The sequence below is a fragment of the Helianthus annuus genome, chromosome 1 (genome assembly GCF_002127325.2).
Source record: "Helianthus annuus cultivar XRQ/B chromosome 1, HanXRQr2.0-SUNRISE, whole genome shotgun sequence".
In the NCBI taxonomy this organism is placed as follows: Eukaryota; Viridiplantae; Streptophyta; class Magnoliopsida; order Asterales; family Asteraceae; genus Helianthus; species Helianthus annuus.
In genome coordinates this window covers 147,580,799-147,600,773 of record NC_035433.2, presented here as the reverse complement: position 1 = coordinate 147,600,773, position 19,975 = coordinate 147,580,799, and the positions used below count along the sequence as shown (strand labels likewise).

The following is a 19,975-nucleotide window of genomic DNA, read 5'->3' as shown; positions in this document are numbered from 1 at the left end:
AACTGACCCGAACCCGCTTAGACTAGACCAAAACCCACGAATTTCATGTTAGGTTCGTGTCGTGTCAAAAATTCACACCCCTAATTTTATGGTTAGTTCTGCATATGATCTTTTCTGATCCAGGGATGCATAATCTTGTATTAAGATCATACTAGTCTACTGTTAAAATAGATCTTCACATAATCTTATATATGAAAGTAAAAAAAGTGTAGAAATCATAGTTGAGATCTAAGTTTAGCATAAACATCACCTTTCTCTAAATTTATCATTATATTCTTCTATGTACATTTTTTTCGATAATATTTTCTTCACTTAAGTTCTCACATTCATTGTAAAACAGAAACAGGATGTCTGCTCCCCTAAAGATCCCATTAAAAGATATAGAATCGGTCACCAACAACTTTGCTGATGCAAATTTCATCGGAGAGGGGTTTCTTGGGAAGATTTATGAAGGACAACTCTCTCTATCCGGAGAGTTAGTCGATGTTGCTGTGCGGAGGTTAGATAATAGTTTTAGGCTACAAGAGATTGCGTTTGAAAAGGAGATCTCAACTCTTACTCGACTTGAGCATCCAAACGTGGTCTCAATCGTCGGGTATTGTTATGAGAATGATGAGATGCTAATTATACAAAAGTGAGTCGCCCGTGGAAGTCTAAGCAGTTATCTAAGTGACCCCAGACTTACATGGATGAGAAGATTGCAGATAAGCGTTGGGGCTGTGCGTGCGTTGAGTTACTTGCATAATGATGTGGGGCACAATTTTAGCGTCATACATCATAATATTAACTGCAATTCAATCTTGTTAGATGAAAACTGGGAAGCCAAAGTATCGGGCTTTGAATATTCCATGACGATACCAGCGGGAAATCTAGACCTGGCATATGAAAAGCTTGGAATAGGAACCCACAAATCGGACATGTTCTCCATTGGCATTGTCTTGTTTGAACTTATGTGCGGTAAGGATGCATTCATATCAAAAGATGATTCGAGCATTGCTTCATTAGCCATATTCCATTATGAAAACAGAAGATTGCATGAATTGGTTGATCCGGATTTATATGACCAAATGAATCAACAATCATTCGGTATAGTTTCGGAAACAGCATATAGCTGCCTAATCGGTGAGGGAATATCATCAAATATGATTCAGGTCCTCAAATTACTTCAGAAAGCATTGGAAATTCAACAGGCTCATGAAAATAATGTGAGAAGAAGACCATAATTTTATCCTTGTTTTTTTTTCTTTAATCATTATGTCTAGCAGCCTATAAGTTCATTCACATATTCTGTATCTTTGCAATGATGTAACAGGAGCACCCAGTAGTTGCAGCTGAACGTAGATTATCCGACCACATGAAGTTGAAGGTAACAACTTTATATCCATCCCGTTTTCTTTACTTCCTTTCGGATAAACCTTTTGTTATTCTTAGTATCTGCAAAGAAAAAAAAAGCGTTCTAGAAAATGAAGAATCAATATATATAATATCATCGTCAACTTTACCAGCAAGTATATTGCAACACTCGTTTTCTCTAAACACTTATTGTTGCAGCTGAAGAGCTTGGAACATATGAGGATTCAATTCGAAGATATAGTGAAGGCCACCGAGAATTTTGCTACAAAATATTGCATTGTGTCTGGTGGATTTGGATCAGTGTACATAGCAGAACTGGTCCATGTAGATAAAGCATATATATTTGCGCCTGATAAGGAGAATGAACGTGAAGTACCCAAGAAACGGAGCACAGTTGCTATAAAACGCATTAATAATATAGAAGATGAGATGTCACAACAAGGGTTTCAAGCAGAAATTGAAATGCTTACGAGTTGTAAGCATTCCAACATAATCACTCTACTTGGCTTCTGTGACGAAGGTAGAGCATTGATCCTAATCTATGAATATGCTTCCAATGGTAGTCTCAATTATTATTTACAAAAAACCAGGGATAATGAGAATGATAGTTGGGCACAACGTGTGAAAATCTGCCTTTATATTGCAAAGGGATTAAGATACCTTCACACTACCGAGGGAGACCGAGATGTGATAGTGCACCGTGATATTAAGAGTGCCAATATTCTATTGGATGAGAATTTTAAAGCAAAGATTGGTGACTTTGGGCTCTCCATATTTCCCTCTGTCAGTGAACAGCGTCCCACTCGGTTTTCCAGTATAACTCTAGGCACACCTGGGTATATGGATCCACAATATAAGAAGGATGCTAAGTTGAAAAAAGAATCAGATGTTTACAGTTTTGGAGTAGTCATGTTTGAGATGTTATGTGGGACGGTAGCCTATGATAGAAAATACGCTAAGAATAACGCAGGGCTTGCACTCATAGCAAGACAACACTTCAATAATGGAAAAATCAAGGAAATGCTGGATCCTAAAATTAAAGAACAGATTACTGAATCCCTCTTTACTTCAATTAAAGGGCCGAGTCAAGAGTCTTTGTATACGTTTTCCAAAATTGCCTTTGAATGCTTGGCAAAAGAACAAGTCGAGCGTCCAACAATGGAAGTTGTAGTCAAGGAACTTGAGAAAGCCCTCTTCTTTCAGGTAACTTTATTTTCCAACTATAGAACCCTTTTGTCTCATCAAGTAAGTCATTTAATTTTTGGAAGACTTGAACTATTAATCAATGTTAAATATGTAAACACATTAAATATGTTTTACGTTGTTATTATAAAATACATAGTATATACGTGGCTTTTCTTTGTTAGCAGATCACTAAAAATTTATGAAACCATGAATTGGACTTCTATGTTTCTTTTCCAATTTTAGAAGTAACTTAACATATAGGTTCTACATAAACACGAACAAATTAATTTTATGTCATGGAAACATTGTGTAGTTATTGCTCCATTGATGGATAAATAGTTGTATAGGGTAGGTATAGTGTACATTAATTCAGAAGTGTCAGAAATGTATTATAACACTATATAACACCATATAAACATCATATAACACTATGTAACACCATATAGCACCATATAACACTATGTAATAGTATATAACAATATATAACACTATACACCTATCATAGATATGCTATCAGACAAAATATAGTGTTATATTTGTTATATAATGTTATATAGTGTTATATGGTGTCATATGGTGTTACATAGTGTTATACGTTGTTTATATGATGTTATATTGTGAAAGCATCGGATCGATGACGAACATCAAACATTGCACTTGATTCAAGACATGAAGAACAAAATATGAAGAACAAGATAGAAATATGTAGAAGATGAATCCTTTTATTGAATCAGTCATCACAGATTACACAAACCAAAGGAGTATACATCATCTACAAGCTGGTTTAGATCACAAAGATCTAAACCCTAGCTTTCTCTCACTAACACATAGTCTCTCTCTCTCTAGAATTCACACAGGAGGAACAAGTTGGGAGAGGAGCACAAAGCTCTCTCTGAATTCGTTGCCCTAATCTACACAACACACACATATATATAGGCTAGGGACTAAACCTCGGACAAACCAATTCTCCACCAAAACTCAGACAAAACTAGTCTATACAAACTCTGTCTAAACATAAACTCTTTTTAAACATAAACTGTTTCCAATCATAAACTCTTTCCAATCATAAACTCTTTCCAAACATAAACTCTTTCCAAACATAAACTCTTTCCAAACCTAAACTCTTTCCAAACATAAACTCTTTCCAAACCTAAACTCTTTCCAAACATAAACTCTTTCCAAACCTTGGACAAAGCTCTCCCTAGGAACTTCTTAGGGACAAAGTTTGGACATTGTTCAATAAAGACCCTAAATGTTGGAAGCCTTGCACTTATCACCCAAAAGTGCATTAACAAACTCCCCCTTGATTAATGCGGGTCTTCATGTGGTCTTGAATTCTTCGTTATGGTTGACTTTAACTTGGACTTCTGCTTTGGTTGACCAGAACTGATAAGCGACAGTTACCCGGCAGGAACTGCACGAACTGCACTTACAGTCTCCCCCTTAACTGTTGCATCAGTTCTGTGTGGCATCGATAATCTTCAATCACCGGATACTGCACTTAGAGACTCCCCTTTAACTGAAGATATCATGTCAGCTTTCAACTTTGGCTGAGACTTGATCTTTTAGGTAGAGCACAGTGATCTTCAACCCTTCTAATTAAAGACTTGCTGACGATCACTTAAGGCCGCTTTGAGAAACCCGAAGAATCCAACATCCAACACTGTAGATCCCCCCCCTCAAACTACTCCCGAATCAAGTTAACGCGAACCGACCTACAACCACATGTAGGAATATCGCTCGATACATTAATCTTCAAACCTAACCGGTAGCAGAAAGAAACATTGGATTTCCAATGCCCAATCTTGAACACTTTAAACTTCACAAAGACATGAAGCTCAGTTCGATAAGTTAATAACAAACTGAACTTTGTAAAAGTACATCCACCATCTTGATCAGAGTCTTCAACCGAGTGTCTGAAATCATTTCATCTCGAATCTTCAAGATCCAATCCCGTATCTTCACAAATCCACCAATTTCCCGTTGACTTTCGTCTCTCATCTCCCCCTCAATGTAAGAACCCCTATTTCGAGAATCCGATCAGTCACCAACTTGGAAGAGGTACCAAGAAGACTAATCTTCTCTACTCTAACCGGCATACGATAAAGGCTTGACCTTCAACTAGTTGCCAAATGAACAATTTGTTTCATCACGTCAACACTTGATTGAACCTCGAACAAACTTGACAAAACTCAATCATACACTAGCTCTAACTTGCTTCATGTTAAAAAACACTTCCCCATCGGTAAGATTAACACTAAGTTAATTTCAAAGATAGTAAACAAGAACTTGTTTCGATGTAGCACCACGAGCTTTTGATTTACAAAGAAAACAGGAATTTCAAAATTTTTACTCCCCCTTTTTCTTTGTAAACAATATAAAAATCCAAGCAAGTCGTATTCTCTTCACCTCCTCACTTGATCCGGACAACATAAGTACCATAAAACTTTTCGATAATCCGAAACCGACTTCAAGTTTCCAAACTACACATAATTCTGACTCTTAGTTGGTTATCCGGTACCCCAGGTAACCCGGAATAACTAGAAAAACTCGGAACATGCACAACTCGAAACTTCCGAACAACACAAACTTCTGAATTTAGCTATAAATCCGGTACCCCAGGTAACCCGGAATTCTAGAAAATTCGAAACTCGTAAAACCCGAAAGCTCTTGAAACCTCGGATCATCTGAGCAGTATTTAGAGTACAAAGGAATTCGAAACAAACAAAATTGGTTTCGAAAGTTGGTTTTGAATAACTCGGAACCGAATTTTACCAAAACTCGGATCTCAAATCGACCAAAAACTTGGACCTGAATAGTTACTAAAACCCGGACCTGAATTTGGACCAAAAACTCGGACCTGAATGGATTTACCGAACTCGGAACTAAACTTGACCAAAACTCGGATACGGTTAAAGAAACTTGGAATTGAACCGAATCTCGGAACTGATTAAAGTTCATAACATTCAAGACTCGGACCTGTTTGCATGCAGAGAAAACTCGGAACAAGTAAAGTTACTCGGACAAATACCAAGTAAATTGGACCCTTTACATGCAGAGAAAACTCGGAACAGGTGTAAAATAGAAGATTACAAACTCGGAATATATCCACTATCATTAAAAACTCGGAAAAAATCCAAGCAAAACCCGGACCTTCTAAACTGATTACTAAAATCCGGACCTGCTAAAACTCGGAGCTGAAAGTTGGTATTGAAAACTCAGAGATAAACTAAGAAGAAACTCGGACCATGAAAGAGTTTTAAACTTGGACAACTATCAAACAGGAAAGAGTTTTAAACTTGGACCAAGAAAGAGTTTAAAACTCGGACAACTAAGAAAGAGTTTTAAACTTGGACCAAGAAAGAGTTTAAAACTTGGACAACTAAGAAAGAGTTTTAAAACTTGGACCAAGAAAGAGTTTAAAACTCAGACAACTAAGAAAGAGTTTTAAACTTGGACCAAGAAAGAGTTTAAAACTCAGACAACTAAGAAAGAGTTTTAAACTTGGACCAAGAAAGAGTTTAAAAACTCGGAATTAAGCTCAGAAACAAGTCTCCGGACTATCTCCCTAGTGTGACTTCACACTAGTTCACCAAAACCCCGGAAACAACAAACACAGAGTTTTAAAACTCAGACAAGTTTAACACTAAGAAAAACTCGGACAGAGCAATTTTTGGATCAAACCTCATATCTGCAACAACTTCGAGAACAAAACAACCACGAACAGCTTCATTTTCTTCAACTTTTCCCCAAAATCTTCAAGTCTTCAAGATGTTTGGCGGAAACAAACATCAAACCAAGAGCAATGGTGATTCGGAAGGCGGTTAGACCATTCCAAATCGGTAACCACGCTCTGATACCACTTGTGAAAGCATCGGATCGATGACGAACATCAAACATTGCACTTGATTCAAGACATGAAGAACAAAATATGAAGAACAAGATAGAAATATGTAGAAGATGAATCCTTTTATTGAATCAGTCATCACAGATTACACAAACCAAAGGAGTATACATCATCTACAAGCTGGTTTAGATCACAAAGATCTAAACCCTAGCTTTCTCTCACTAACACATAGTCTCTCTCTCTCTAGAATTCACACAGGAGGAACAAGTTGGGAGAGGAGCACAAAGCTCTCTCTGAATTCGTTGCCCTAATCTACACAACACACACATATATATAGGCTAGGGACTAAACCTCGGACAAACCAATTCTCCACCAAAACTCAGACAAAACTAGTCTATACAAACTCTGTCTAAACATAAACTCTTTTTAAACATAAACTCTTTCCAATCATAAACTCTTTCCAATCATAAACTCTTTCCAAACATAAACTCTTTCCAAACATAAACTCTTTCCAAACCTAAACTCTTTCCAAACATAAACTCTTTCCAAACCTAAACTCTTTCCAAACATAAACTCTTTCCAAACCTTGGACAAAGCTCTCCCTAGGAACTTTTTAGGGACAAAGTTTGGACATTGTTCAATAAAGACCCTAAATGTTGGAAGCCTTGCACTTATCACCCAAAAGTGCATTAACAGACTCCCCCTTGATTAATGCGGGTCTTCATGTGGTCTTGAATTCTTCGTTATGGTTGACTTTAACTTGGACTTCTGCTTTGGTTGACCAGAACTGATAAGCGACAGTTACCCGGCAGGAACTGCACGAACTGCACTTACAGTCTCCCCCTTAACTGTTGCATCAGTTCTGTGTGGCATCGATAATCTTCAATCACCGGATACTGCACTTAGAGACTCCCCTTTAACTGAAGATATCATGTCAGCTTTCAACTTTGGCTGAGACTTGATCTTTTAGGTAGAGCACAGTGATCTTCAACCCTTCTAATTAAAGACTTGCTGACGATCACTTAAGGCCGCTTTGAGAAACCCGAAGAATCCAACATCCAACACTGTAGATCCTCCCCCTCAAACTACTCCCGAATCAAGTTAACGCGAACCGACCTACAACCACATGTAGGAATATCGCTCGATACATTAATCTTCAAACCTAACCGGTAGCAGAAAGAAACATTGGATTTCCAATGCCCAATCTTGAACACTTTAAACTTCACAAAGACATGAAGCTCAGTTCGATAAGTTAATAACAAACTGAACTTTGTAAAAGTACATCCACCATCTTGATCAGAGTCTTCAACCGAGTGTCTGAAATCATTTCATCTCGAATCTTCAAGATCCAATCCCGTATCTTCACAAATCCACCAATTTCCCGTTGACTTTCGTCTCTCATCTCCCCCTCAATGTAAGAACCCCTATTTCGAGAATCCGATCAGTCACCAACTTGGAAGAGGTACCAAGAAGACTAATCTTCTCTACTCTAACCGGCATACGATAAAGGCTTGACCTTCAACTAGTTGCCAAATGAACAATTTGTTTCATCACGTCAACACTTGATTGAACCTCGAACAAACTTGACAAAACTCAATCATACACTAGCTCTAACTTGCTTCATGTTAAAAAACACTTCCCCATCGGTAAGATTAACACTAAGTTAATTTCAAAGATAGTAAACAAGAACTTGTTTCGATGTAGCACCACGAGCTTTTGATTTACAAAGAAAACAGGAATTTCAAAATTTTTACTCCCCCTTTTTTCAAAATGAATAGTGTGGAGTCGATTGCACCACGCGAGAACCCATGCTCCAAAAGATGCTTTGACAACGTCTCGTACCATGCTCGAGGAGCCTGATGGAGACCATAGAGAGCCTTGTCCAACAAATAGACCTTGTTGTCTAACCCTGGAGCTTCGAAACCCGGCGGTTGGGACACATACAGAGTTTCATGCAATTTCCCGTAAAGGAAGGCGTTTTTCACATCCAACTGATAGACTTTGATACGCATGTGTGCAGCAAAGGCTAGAAACAAACGAATAGCTTCCAGTCTTGCCACCGGTGCATAAACTTCAGTATAATCAATCCCTTCTTCCTGATTGAAGCCTTGAACAACCAACCGTGCTTTGTTTCTGACAACGACACCCTTATCGTCTTTCTTGCACTTGAAAACCCATTTCGTGTTGATTGCATGTTGGCCTTTAGGAAGATCGACCAAATTCCACACCTTTAACTTGTCGAACTGAGCTAACTCTTCTTGCATTGCCTCACACCAAGAATTATCCTTCAGAGCCATCTGATAGTTCTTCGGCTCTATCTGAGAGATAAAACATTCATGCAGGCTAAGATTGTAGATTTCCTCTTTCTTGATAGCAGAAAACAGACATTGCATTTCTGAAATACTTCTTCGCGTTTGCACTCCCGCAGTTGGATTCCCAATAATATTATCAACAGGATGATGAATATTTGTTCTTGGAACTGGGATTGCCGGAGCTTGAAGATTGTTTCCCAAATTCGATTGAATCTCCCCCTCAGCATTTGCATTACTACTAGAAGCTTCACCATTACCAGAAGACGCAACAACATTTGGATATGCTGAAAAGTCAACGTATAGATCACCACTTGTAGTTTGAGCCGCTGCATTGGGGATCTGCTCAGCAACAACATCATTTACGATCGAAGAATCAGCGACTGGAGCATTCGAAGACACATTAGTAGGAATACTTGCTCTCCAGCTCGCATCCACTTCATCTTGGTTCACAAGATGTGTGTATACAACCTCCGAATCTTCTTCTGAAACATCAGGAAGATCAAACGAATCAAACAATTTATCATAATCATATCCGCTTTTGGGACCGAATTCGGACGGTGGAGGATCAAAACTCAAAGGAGTTATGTCAAACACGATCTCCACTATTCGCTTCTTGATGTTATAAACGCGTTTGTTTGGAGTTCCATTGGCATAACCCAAAAAGAACCCAATTTCACCAATTTCCCCCATTTTCGGAGTATCTTTGGTGCGTTTGATAACACACTTAATCCCAAAAGGCTGAAAACCGGATAAATTCGGTTTCCTGTTTTCAAGCAATTCATAACAAGTTTTATCTTCTCTTTTGACAGTAAGCACATGATTTAACACATAACATGCAGTGTTCACCGCCTCGGCCCAGAAGAAAATTGGCAATTTTGATTCAGAAAGCATAGTGCGGGCCGCCTCAATTAGGGTACGATTCTTCCGTTCTGCAACTCCGTTCTGTTGAGGAACATATGGAGCGCTGAACTGATGAATTATTCCCATTTCTCGACATAACTCATCCATATACTGATTTTTAAACTCAGTGCCGTTGTCACTTCGGATTTTCTTAATAGGAAGTGAATAATTTTTCTCAAGTTGTTTGAATAAATCTCTTAAAATACCAGCGGTTTGATCCTTTGTTTTTAAGAAAAATACCCATGAGTAACGTGAGAAATCGTCAGTGACAACTAAGCAATAAGACATACCACCAATGCTAGCAACATGGATCGGGCCGAAAAGATCCATGTGAAGCAACTCAAGTGGTTTTTGGATTGAGTTAACTGTTTTCGGTTTATGAGGCTTTCGTTTGATTTTTCCTTTTTCACATGATTCACATTTGTTGTGCATATTGAAACTACGTAAAGGAACCCCCAACACCAAGTTGTTTTTCACTAAGTGGTTCATTTTTCGCAGATGCACGTGGCCCATTCTCCTATGCCAGAGATACGATTGATCTTCAGTCGCCTTTGAAAGTAGACAAGTCACTGGAGCCGATGCGTTAACCAACGGGCGCATGTCCATGACATATGTGTTATTCACCCTTGGAGCCCTCATAACGATCCAATCTTCAGGAACAACAAATCCCGGATGCAAAACGAAGCAAGCTTTATCAGTGAACAGCATCGTGTACTTGTTATCACAGATTTGAGAAACCGACATCAAGTTATGCTTCAGTTCTTCAACGTAGTTCACTTTATGCAGCGTGATTTTTCCGTTTGACACAGAGCCTTCACCGGTGATGTAACCACCCTTTTCACCGGCAAAATTCACATAACCACCACGAATTTGTTTAAAATTGTTCAATAATTCTTTATTTCCTGTCATGTGTCTGGAACAGCCACTATCGATATACCAAATATAGATAGCCCTCTTCAGCTGCTCCTACACTCCCCAACAAAAATTTAGTTAGAGTGTGGGACCCAAGCCATGATGGTCTTGGGTCGTCCTGATTCGTCAACATAAGAAAACTCTTTGAAATAACCATCATCGCCTCTGTGTCCACCATTTCCATTTCGGAAATTGTTGGAATGAGTCCCCGCAAATCGTGGATTATACGGAGTTGACGATCTGTTGGTATAACCAGAGTTTCCATACCCACGGCTTCCATAGTTTTGGTAATTGTAATTTTGATTCCTGGGAGGCTCAAAATTCCTACCAAATCTAGGAGCATCTTCGTGTCTTGAGAATGATCGTGGATGATTATCCGAATGCGGTCTTTGATTTGGAAATCGGGGGGGTGACCCATTTCGATCATTCACGAATCTGTTCTGTGCATGAGGTCTAGCATAGTTGTTGTTCGAACCTCCAGAACATTTGTCATTCTCAACTCCTTGAAAGGTGACATGATTTTGTCGTCTGTGAGGGGTTTTCTCACGAGTATCATGTCTTTGAGGTACAATTTCTGATCTGTCCCCACGGTTAATAACAACGGGTTTCTCCTCTTGATCCTGTTTTTGTTGTGATTTAACATTTGGTTTAACATCAGGTTTTACTTCTTGTTTAATCACTTTGTTTTTCTCAACCTTCTGATTTTTACCAATTTTCTTTTCAACATTAACTGCTTCATTTTGTGGTTTGTCAACAAAAGGTTTCTTTTGATCAGGATCAACAAGTGATTTACCCCTGTCATCTGGACAGTCTGCTGCTAAGTGTCCTTTCCCACGACACTTGTAGCACTTGCGAATTTTCGCAGCGTTCTTCGGACGTTCCTCATGATCGGTCGAAGATGAAAAGGCATTGGTGGAAGTTTTCAAGATTTGGTTCACAAACTGAGAGTTGGAACCTGTTTCAATTTTTACTTCTTCTTTGATAAAATCCTCCCCTTTAACAAACTCAGTTTTAGGGATATTTTTCAAAGTCCTTTTAGTTTTCCCACGTGACTTAGGTTTTGACTTCTCATTTTGAACTTGATTGAAAATTTCTAAAATCTTGTTGCTTATCAAATTTTCAATGTTTTCAAGGTTCACCTCATTTTTCTTTGAAATTCCACTCTTCTTCGACTGATCTGAGTCAGTGACTTCATCTGGTTCAGATTCTGACTCACTTTGTGGTTCAACTGTCAGAGGGGTCGTTGGCACAAAGTTTGCCAATTCAGGATCGATGCTTGGCATTGATGTATAATTATGGTTTACCGGTGGAGGCACCTTGTTATAACCAATGCCAAACATTCCTTCCTCAGATTCTTTGAGACGTTGGCTGTTAATACAGAAGTTCATCACTTCGGATGAATCCCTGAACTTTTCGATCTTTCGTTGCAAATCTAAAATCAGATTATCTTTTTCCAAAATGATTTTGTTCTTTTCCAAAACACAATTTTGATTCATTTCAAGTTCAGATTTTAATTCCTGATTTCTAAGATTACCCACAGCCACAAGTCTCTCAAATTCAGAGATATCATTTTTCAGTGCTTTTATCTTAATTCGGTGTTCTTTATCCGAATTAGACAAAACAGCAATGAGTTCTCTGGATTTTTCTAAATCTGCAATTAAGTTTGTGTTATGAAGTGCATATCTATCTATCTTAGTCACAAACTCAACACATCTAGCACATCGCTTATCTACAGAAGATGATTTTACCTCAATGCCAGCCATGAATGCACAAGCCTCGTTTTCTACGGAATTTTCTTCCAACCTTTTAGCTTCTTCATCCGCAAATTGCTGCATTTCAGCTGTGGAGATGTTGAATTCAAAGCGTTCTCCTTCTTCTCCATCTTCTGTCTTGCTAGGCTTTTCAACAGTCTCTTCGATCGAAGGACTTTCATTCTCAGTAACATTTCCGGAATCCAACTCTTCCCCAAGAACTTCAGCTACAACTGCAAGCTCCTCAATGCTTGTCCCTTCAACCACCTCTTCATACACTTCTTCGTTCACAATTTCAGCTATAAAAGCTTGTGACACAATAGCTCCTGAGATGTCTTCCAAAGCATAACCCCAGTCATAAGGCTCAGTCACACTCTGTAGAGGTTGAGCCACCATAGCATTGTTTATCGAAGATGTGGTATTTTCAGACCCACTTGAACGAGCACTTGAGTTGGAGTTAGCATTTGATGCATTGTTTTGAGGTCTTGAATTGTTTCCTCGGGAGTTGTTGTCTCTGTCAGATCTTTCCATCTTCGGCTTTCGACAATCACGTGCGAAATGCCCGTAGATCCCGCAGTTGTAACACTTTACCTTTGACATGTCGACCCCCATTCGAGTCTTTGTCTGACCCCCTATGAACTTCCTACCCGTCTTCAGCAGAAACTTCTTCGCTCTACGGACTAGCAATGCCATATTGAGTTGTAGATCAAGTTCTTCCATCTCGTCTTGATCTATCTGATCGAAGTCTTCATCGAGACTTGACGGTTCAACGAGTTTCCCAAGACAGAAATTCTCGTATGCAGTCATGAAGGATGCCAACAGACTCATGTTTTCTTCAATCATCTTTAAACAGCTTGCATCTATCTTAGGAATGTTCACACTTGTTCCTTGAGATTTATGAGCGCCACTAGAAGAGTACATCCCTTGATTTGAATTGGTTGTTCCACTTAAACTGACATTGTTGCTTATGAAGGCGTGTTCACTTGCAGGACCTTCATTTTCCGAATACAAACCAACACCGACTCCACCATTACTACCCTTATCCGTTGGTTTCGAAGCCTTATACAACTGAGGATCTTGGATCTTCTCGAATTCAGATGCTTGATCTTCCATATTCCAAGCGTAACCCCTCAGCTTCTGAACAACTTCTTCCAATGTAAGCTCTTCGTAAAGAACACCCTCTCTGATCAAAGCGGTGTACATATTCCATTCTCTCGAAAGACAATTCAGAAACTTCTCAACCTTCTCGAATTCAGTGTAGATACCCTCTTTACTTCTATCAAGTTCGCTCAGCAGATGATAAAATCGATTCACTGTGTCATCGAACGATTCATTCTTCAAAGCCTTGAACACAACGAATTGAGTCTTCAAACGTTCGAGACGTCGTTTCTTATACATTTCGTTTCCTTCATATCGCTGGATCATACTATCCCATAATTCCTTTGAGCTATTTCTCTTACGGAACGTATGAAGTATAGATTGTGTCATTGCCATCGTTATCATTGACAAAGCTTTCTCTTCACAGTCATAAAACTTTTTCTGATCATCAGTGAGTGCCAAATACGTATCAATCGTCAACGTACGTACCGGAGTAGCACCACATCATTTAACGATGCACAACCAGATTTTGATGTCTTTTGCTCGAACATACCTTTCGAAACGCTCCTTCCACTCAGGAAAATCAAGTTCGTTGATCAACAAAGGAGGTTTGTCGTTACTTCCTACCTCAGCATTGTGCTTGAGGCTTTGCACCATCGTAGTCAGATTGTTGTTCGCCATTTTTAGGAAACAACAGAACTTCCAAACAGTGAGGTGAGCTATAGTCAGAGTGTGTACCCCGGATCACAGAAACCTGAAATTAAACACAGACAACAGAGCTCGGACACAACACTGTTAGAAATTTAAAACTCAGACACCCTTACTGATTGAAAAATTTGTACACACTGCACTTATACCTCAGACTAGAGAGAGAGTATTAAACTCGGACTCTAACTACAGGATAAATGTAAACTCAGACGACAAACTCGGACTAACACTTTAAAAAGAAAACAAACTTACTCCAAGTTAACTAAACTCGGATACAAAGACTTCTAAACAAACTCGGACTCAAAACATTGACAAACTCAGACTCAAGATAAAAACTATTTAAACTCGGACAATATAAACTAATTAAACTCGGATACAGAATAAAACTTTAAACTCGGACTCAATAAAATAAAATAAAAACTCGGACTATTGATATTATACCTCAGACTCAATATCTCATTTAAAAAACTCGGACTCTAAGTGACTTTAATACTCGGACACTATATATAATGAATAAAATTCGGACCAGATTAATACATGAACTAAACTCAGACTTTAACACTTTAAAACAAACTCTGACCTATAACAATTACACCAAAACTCGGACTAAGGACCCAAAGGAAATAAAATCGGACATTCTACACTAGTAAACTCGGACCTATATATTCTCTAAATAACTCAGACTATATATATATGTTTAATAAACTCAGACTAGAGACTGAATACAAACTCGGACAAGACAAGAGATAATTAAACTCGGACAAACAAACTCTGACTCAAGGAACAAAAAAAAAACAAACTAGGATTGTAAACAAACTCGGAACAAGGAAAAATAAAGGTCGGACTTTAATATGTAAAATAAACTCGGACAGAACAAACTACAAACTAACTCAGACTAATTTACCTATAAAAGGAAAAATTCGGACCAAACCAATGAAAAACTCAGACTCAATAATCTCTAAAAGGAAAACTCAGACTAGGGAAAAAGCTCAGACTGGTTTGAAACTCAGACAAGTTTCAAAACTCAGAAGGAACCAATCTTCGGAGTATCTCCCCAATGTGACTACACACTGGTTCAATAATACCCCGGAGACACAAACACAAAGTGTAAACCTCAGACCAAGCTTCCAAAGATCAAAACTCAGAATCTTTATCTTCTTCAAAGCTCTGTATGAACAAGAACAAAAACCCCTGTAAAACCCAGATGAAGAAAACACTAAAAACTCACTAACCTACTCAAAATCCATCATCCAAACACTAGAAATGAATGAAGAATCATGAATAACACACAAAAACTCACTAAAATCTCACCAAAACCCTATCAAAGTATGAACTAATCTCACCAAAACCTTCAAACTAAGAACACCTACAGTAGTATGAGCACACTGCTCTGATACCACTTGTGAAAGCATCGGATCGATGACGAACATCAAACATTGCACTTGATTCAAGACATGAAGAACAAAATATGAAGAACAAGATAGAAATATGTAGAAGATGAATCCTTTTATTGAATCAGTCATCACAGATTACACAAACCAAAGGAGTATACATCATCTACAAGCTGGTTTAGATCACAAAGATCTAAACCCTAGCTTTCTCTCACTAACACATAGTCTCTCTCTCTAGAATTCACACACAGGAGGAACAAGTTGGGAGAGGAGCACAAAGCTCTCTCTGAATTCGTTGCCCTAATCTACACAATACACACATATATATAGGCTAGGGACTAAACCTCGGACAAACCAATTCTACACCAAAACTCAGACAAATCTAGTCTATACAAACTCTGACTAAACAAAAACTCTTTCTAAACATAAACTCTTTCTAAACATAAACTCTTTCCAAACATAAACTCTTTCCAAACCTAAACTCTTTCCAAACATAAACTCTTTCCAAACATAAACTCTTTCCAAACCTAAACTCTTTCCAAACATAAACTCTTTCCAAACATAAACTCTTTCCAAACATAAACTCTTTCCAAACCTTGGACAAAGCTCTCCCTAGGAACTTCTTAGGGACAAAGTTTGGACATTGTTCAATAAAGACCCTAAATGTTGGAAGCCTTGCACTTATCACCCAAAAGTGCATTAAGAAACTCCCCCTTGATTAATGCAGGTCTTCATGTGGTCTTGAATTCTTCGTTATGGTTGACTTTAACTTGGACTTCTGCTTTGGTTGACCAGAACTGATAAGCGACAGTTACCCGGCAGGAACTGCACTTACATATATAGTGTTATATATAATGTTATAATACATTTCTCACACTTCTAGATTAATGTACAGGATCCTCTACCTAGTTGTATATATCTCATTGATTGGAAAAAAATACTGTTACTGCTGCATTATCATTTGTAAAACCTATAGACGTACTCATGGAGTATTTGATTATGAATAATTGATTATTATAATTTATAAGCTCGTTATTTTAATTTTGTTTTATATTATTATGTACTTAATCATTTGTTGTAAAGCTGTTAGTTAGGCAGGAGGATATGCAATTGTGCTACCTCAACAAGGGGCTTTATTTCCCTCTTCCAATAACATCAATGTAATGGATTAAAGCCCCTAATCATTACTTAATTATTTATTTATTTTTTTAATGTTTTTATATTAAATTAAAAAAAAAGATAATATTTAAACTAAATAAAAATAACAATGAAAAAAACATAACATTTAAACTACCAAAAAAATAACATTGAAAAAAAAACATAACATTTCAACTACTTAAAAAAACATAAACAAATAATACTTGTTTAGATACAATTTGCTCGAATACGTTGTTTCTCAAGTTCCATTATCATACAATTGTCTTCGAGATGAGAGGGGATGAGCTTCTAGAGGAACTTTAGATTGGCAGCACTCTGCTTATCCATTACCAATTGGTGCTCTTGTTCCTTTATGGAGAGAATTTGAACAAGTTTCTCGTCTAATTTGGAGAAGTTTGATCCACCCTCGGTATTTGTTGTTGTTGTAGAAGTGGATTTGCATTTTGTTGATACACTTTGTGGATGCGGCTCGGCTCGGTTCGGTTCGACTTGGTTCGGTCCGGTTCGAGCCTGATGTCGCGACATTCCTCCGTCGTGCACCCCAGAGTTCGACACGCGAAGCATGAAGAGTTGCGAGTTGACATCACCATGACATCACCATGATGATGTCATATACTTTGACCAAATGCATGCTATGAAATCTGCCATGGATAAATACGTAGAATTAATACATGTTGGGGCATTTTCTTTGTTTTGGCATGTGCATCCTACGAAGACTACACCTCACGGAGCCTCTTCATGTGATGAACAATCCGTGCAACGAAGACTCAAGGTGGACGAACCCTCCAAGTCACGAACACTCCTTATTGGAGACGAAGACTCCTTTGTCAGAAAAGAGTTAATGTGGACGAACACTCCACATGTCGGAGAGTCTCCTTGCGACGAACACTCAAGGTGTGTCACGAAGACTCCATGATTACTTTGTGACGAAGACTCCTCCACGGCGACGACTTCAGGTCACGAACCTTCAAAAGGTTCGTCATTGCTCCTCATGAGATGAAGACTCATGTGCCGAAGACCTCTCAAGGTTCATCCAAAGCCCTTGCCAACGAACAATGACTGTTCGTTGAGATCACATATGACGAACAACCAACGGCTCGTGGATGTCTAGTGTTCGTAGGGTGATCTAAGTCTTCGTGGGATTTTGTCTGGGCCCAGGACACTCTTCGTAGAGGAGTGGATAAGGTTTGGCTATTTAAGGGACGCTTGCAGATCACAGAAACCAGAACACACAGAACAATCGATTTAGTGTGAGAACAGGAGAGTTTAGAGAGTGAACTTTGATGTTGTTTATCTTGTAAAACTCTTCTGATAAATATACAAGTGAACTTTCTATCGTTGAATCTTGTCTTGTATTTCGTGTTCTTTGCTCGGTTTAACTTACCGGTTGGATTCCGCACAACCGGGTTTGTCTTATAACAAGGATAAGGTTACTAGATCCTCCGCTAGTGGACCTACACATTTAGATCTTGCTCTTGCAGCTACTTTGCTTTTGTCTCTACCGGGTGGGCGTTGCAATTCTTGTGGTTTCTCAAACTCCAGCTCATCGTTGATGTCCTTTATGTCTAAATATGAACGAGCATTTGATCTCCCAACGGACAAGTGTGGCTCAGGCATGCCTGAACTAGTCTTGGAACGCTTTGATGATGGCCAGGTTTAACTGGGGGTACAAGATACCACTTTGGAGAATTTTTCAGCACCTCCCAAGCTTTTATTTGTTGCCCAGAACTAATCTTTGATCTCCAGAACGAATGAATAACTTGAAAATAAACCTGAATATCTTGTACATGTGATTAATTACAATGAGAAACAGAAACCCTATTTATACTAATCCAACAGGTGTGATGTGAATGGATGTGTCTCTCCACAAACAGTGCATCTCCTTGTTCCTGTGATGAAGTTGTCGATGTGAAGAGGTGTGTCTTTAGGAGACATCGCTTCTTTAAGTTTATAGGTTACAAACTTTCATCTTGTCATCTTTAGTCCTCGCCCTTGTACTCTTGTCTAACTATAACTTAAACTAACTAATTACTAAACAACCCTCGTACTTTGGGATGTGAGGGATTAGTAATTTCATTCACCCCTTAATCACAAACATCCTTTAGTTATTGTGGATCTTGAACTTTGAGTAGTTCTTGCATTGTCGTAAACTTGACTCTTACTTGTGCCTTTGTTAATATGTCTGTCTGTTGCAGTTCCCACTGATGTGTTCATTCTCCACGCATTCTCTTATGAAATGGTAGCATGTGTCAATGTGCTTTCTTATTCCATGAAAGAATGGATTCTTCATGAGTGCTATTGCAGAAACATTATCCACCCTTAGTGTTATCTTTTCTTCTTTCCAGCCTGTAACTTCACTTAACAACCTTTTAAGCCATAGTGTTTGGCATGTTGCCGTAGTGGCTGTCGTGAATTCTTATTCACATGATGAAAGTGTTTCTGTCTCTTGCTTTTGTGTGCACCAGGTTATAGGCGATTCTCCAAAGTAAAATACGAGAGCAATTGTACCTTTTCCTTGGTCTGTGTATACACCATAACTCCTATCACTATGGCATGGGATCTTACATCCTTGTTGCTTCTTGCAAATGATTCCATGCTCCTTAGTTCCTTTGATGTAACGTAGTACTTGCTTCACTGCTTTCAAGTGATGATCCTTCGAAGCTTGCATGCATCTACTAATCAAATTGACTGAGTAACATAGATTTGCCCTTGTATGCAATAAATACGTGAGAGAACCAATTAGGCTTCTGTAATGTGTTACATCTACTAGATCTCCTTCAGTCTTTGCTAATGTGTTCCTGGATACATAGGAATCTTTGTTTCGTTGCAGGCTAACATATCATCTTCCTTGAGTATCTTTTTTATATACAATGTTTGCTTTATGGCTATCTCACCCCCTTCTTGAGTAACTTCTATTTCCAGTTAGTATGCTAGCAATCCTAGATCGCTCAATTCAAACTTCTTCTCCATCCGAGACATGAAAATATCTATCTCCTTCCTTGAAGTTCTAGTGACTATTAAATCATCAACGTAGACTCCAACAATTAGTGTAAAAGTCTTACTTATCCTTGTATAGATTGTTTGTTCTAAAGTGCACTTCTTGAAGTTAGGTGACCTTAAGGTTTGATCTAACTTCGTGTTCTAAGCATGTGGTGCTTGTCTCAATCCATACAGAGCTTTTGATAGTTTGTAAATTTTTCCTTCATCTCTTCGCTTTCTAAATCCTTACGGTTGTGAGACATAGACCTACTCCTTGAGATCTTCGTGCAAGAATGCAAACTTAACATCTAAGTGATGTACTTCCCAACCTTGATATACTGCTAAAGCCAACATTAGACGAACTGTCTCGATGCGTGCTAC

At 38.4% G+C, this 19,975-nt stretch overlaps 1 protein-coding gene across 1 annotated transcript in view; it reads left to right on the top strand.

The window, feature by feature from the left end:
• LOC110933960 overlaps positions 1 to 19,975 on the top strand; it is a 39,462-nt gene that overhangs the window by 788 nt on the left and 18,699 nt on the right. The window contains exons 2-4 of the mRNA XM_035989757.1: positions 341 to 1,205; positions 1,313 to 1,366; positions 1,552 to 2,556. Of these exons, the coding sequence (XP_035845650.1) occupies positions 690 to 1,205; positions 1,313 to 1,366; positions 1,552 to 2,556 (1,575 nt within the window). The 5' untranslated portion in view covers positions 341 to 689. The remainder of the gene's footprint in view (positions 1 to 340; positions 1,206 to 1,312; positions 1,367 to 1,551; positions 2,557 to 19,975) is intronic.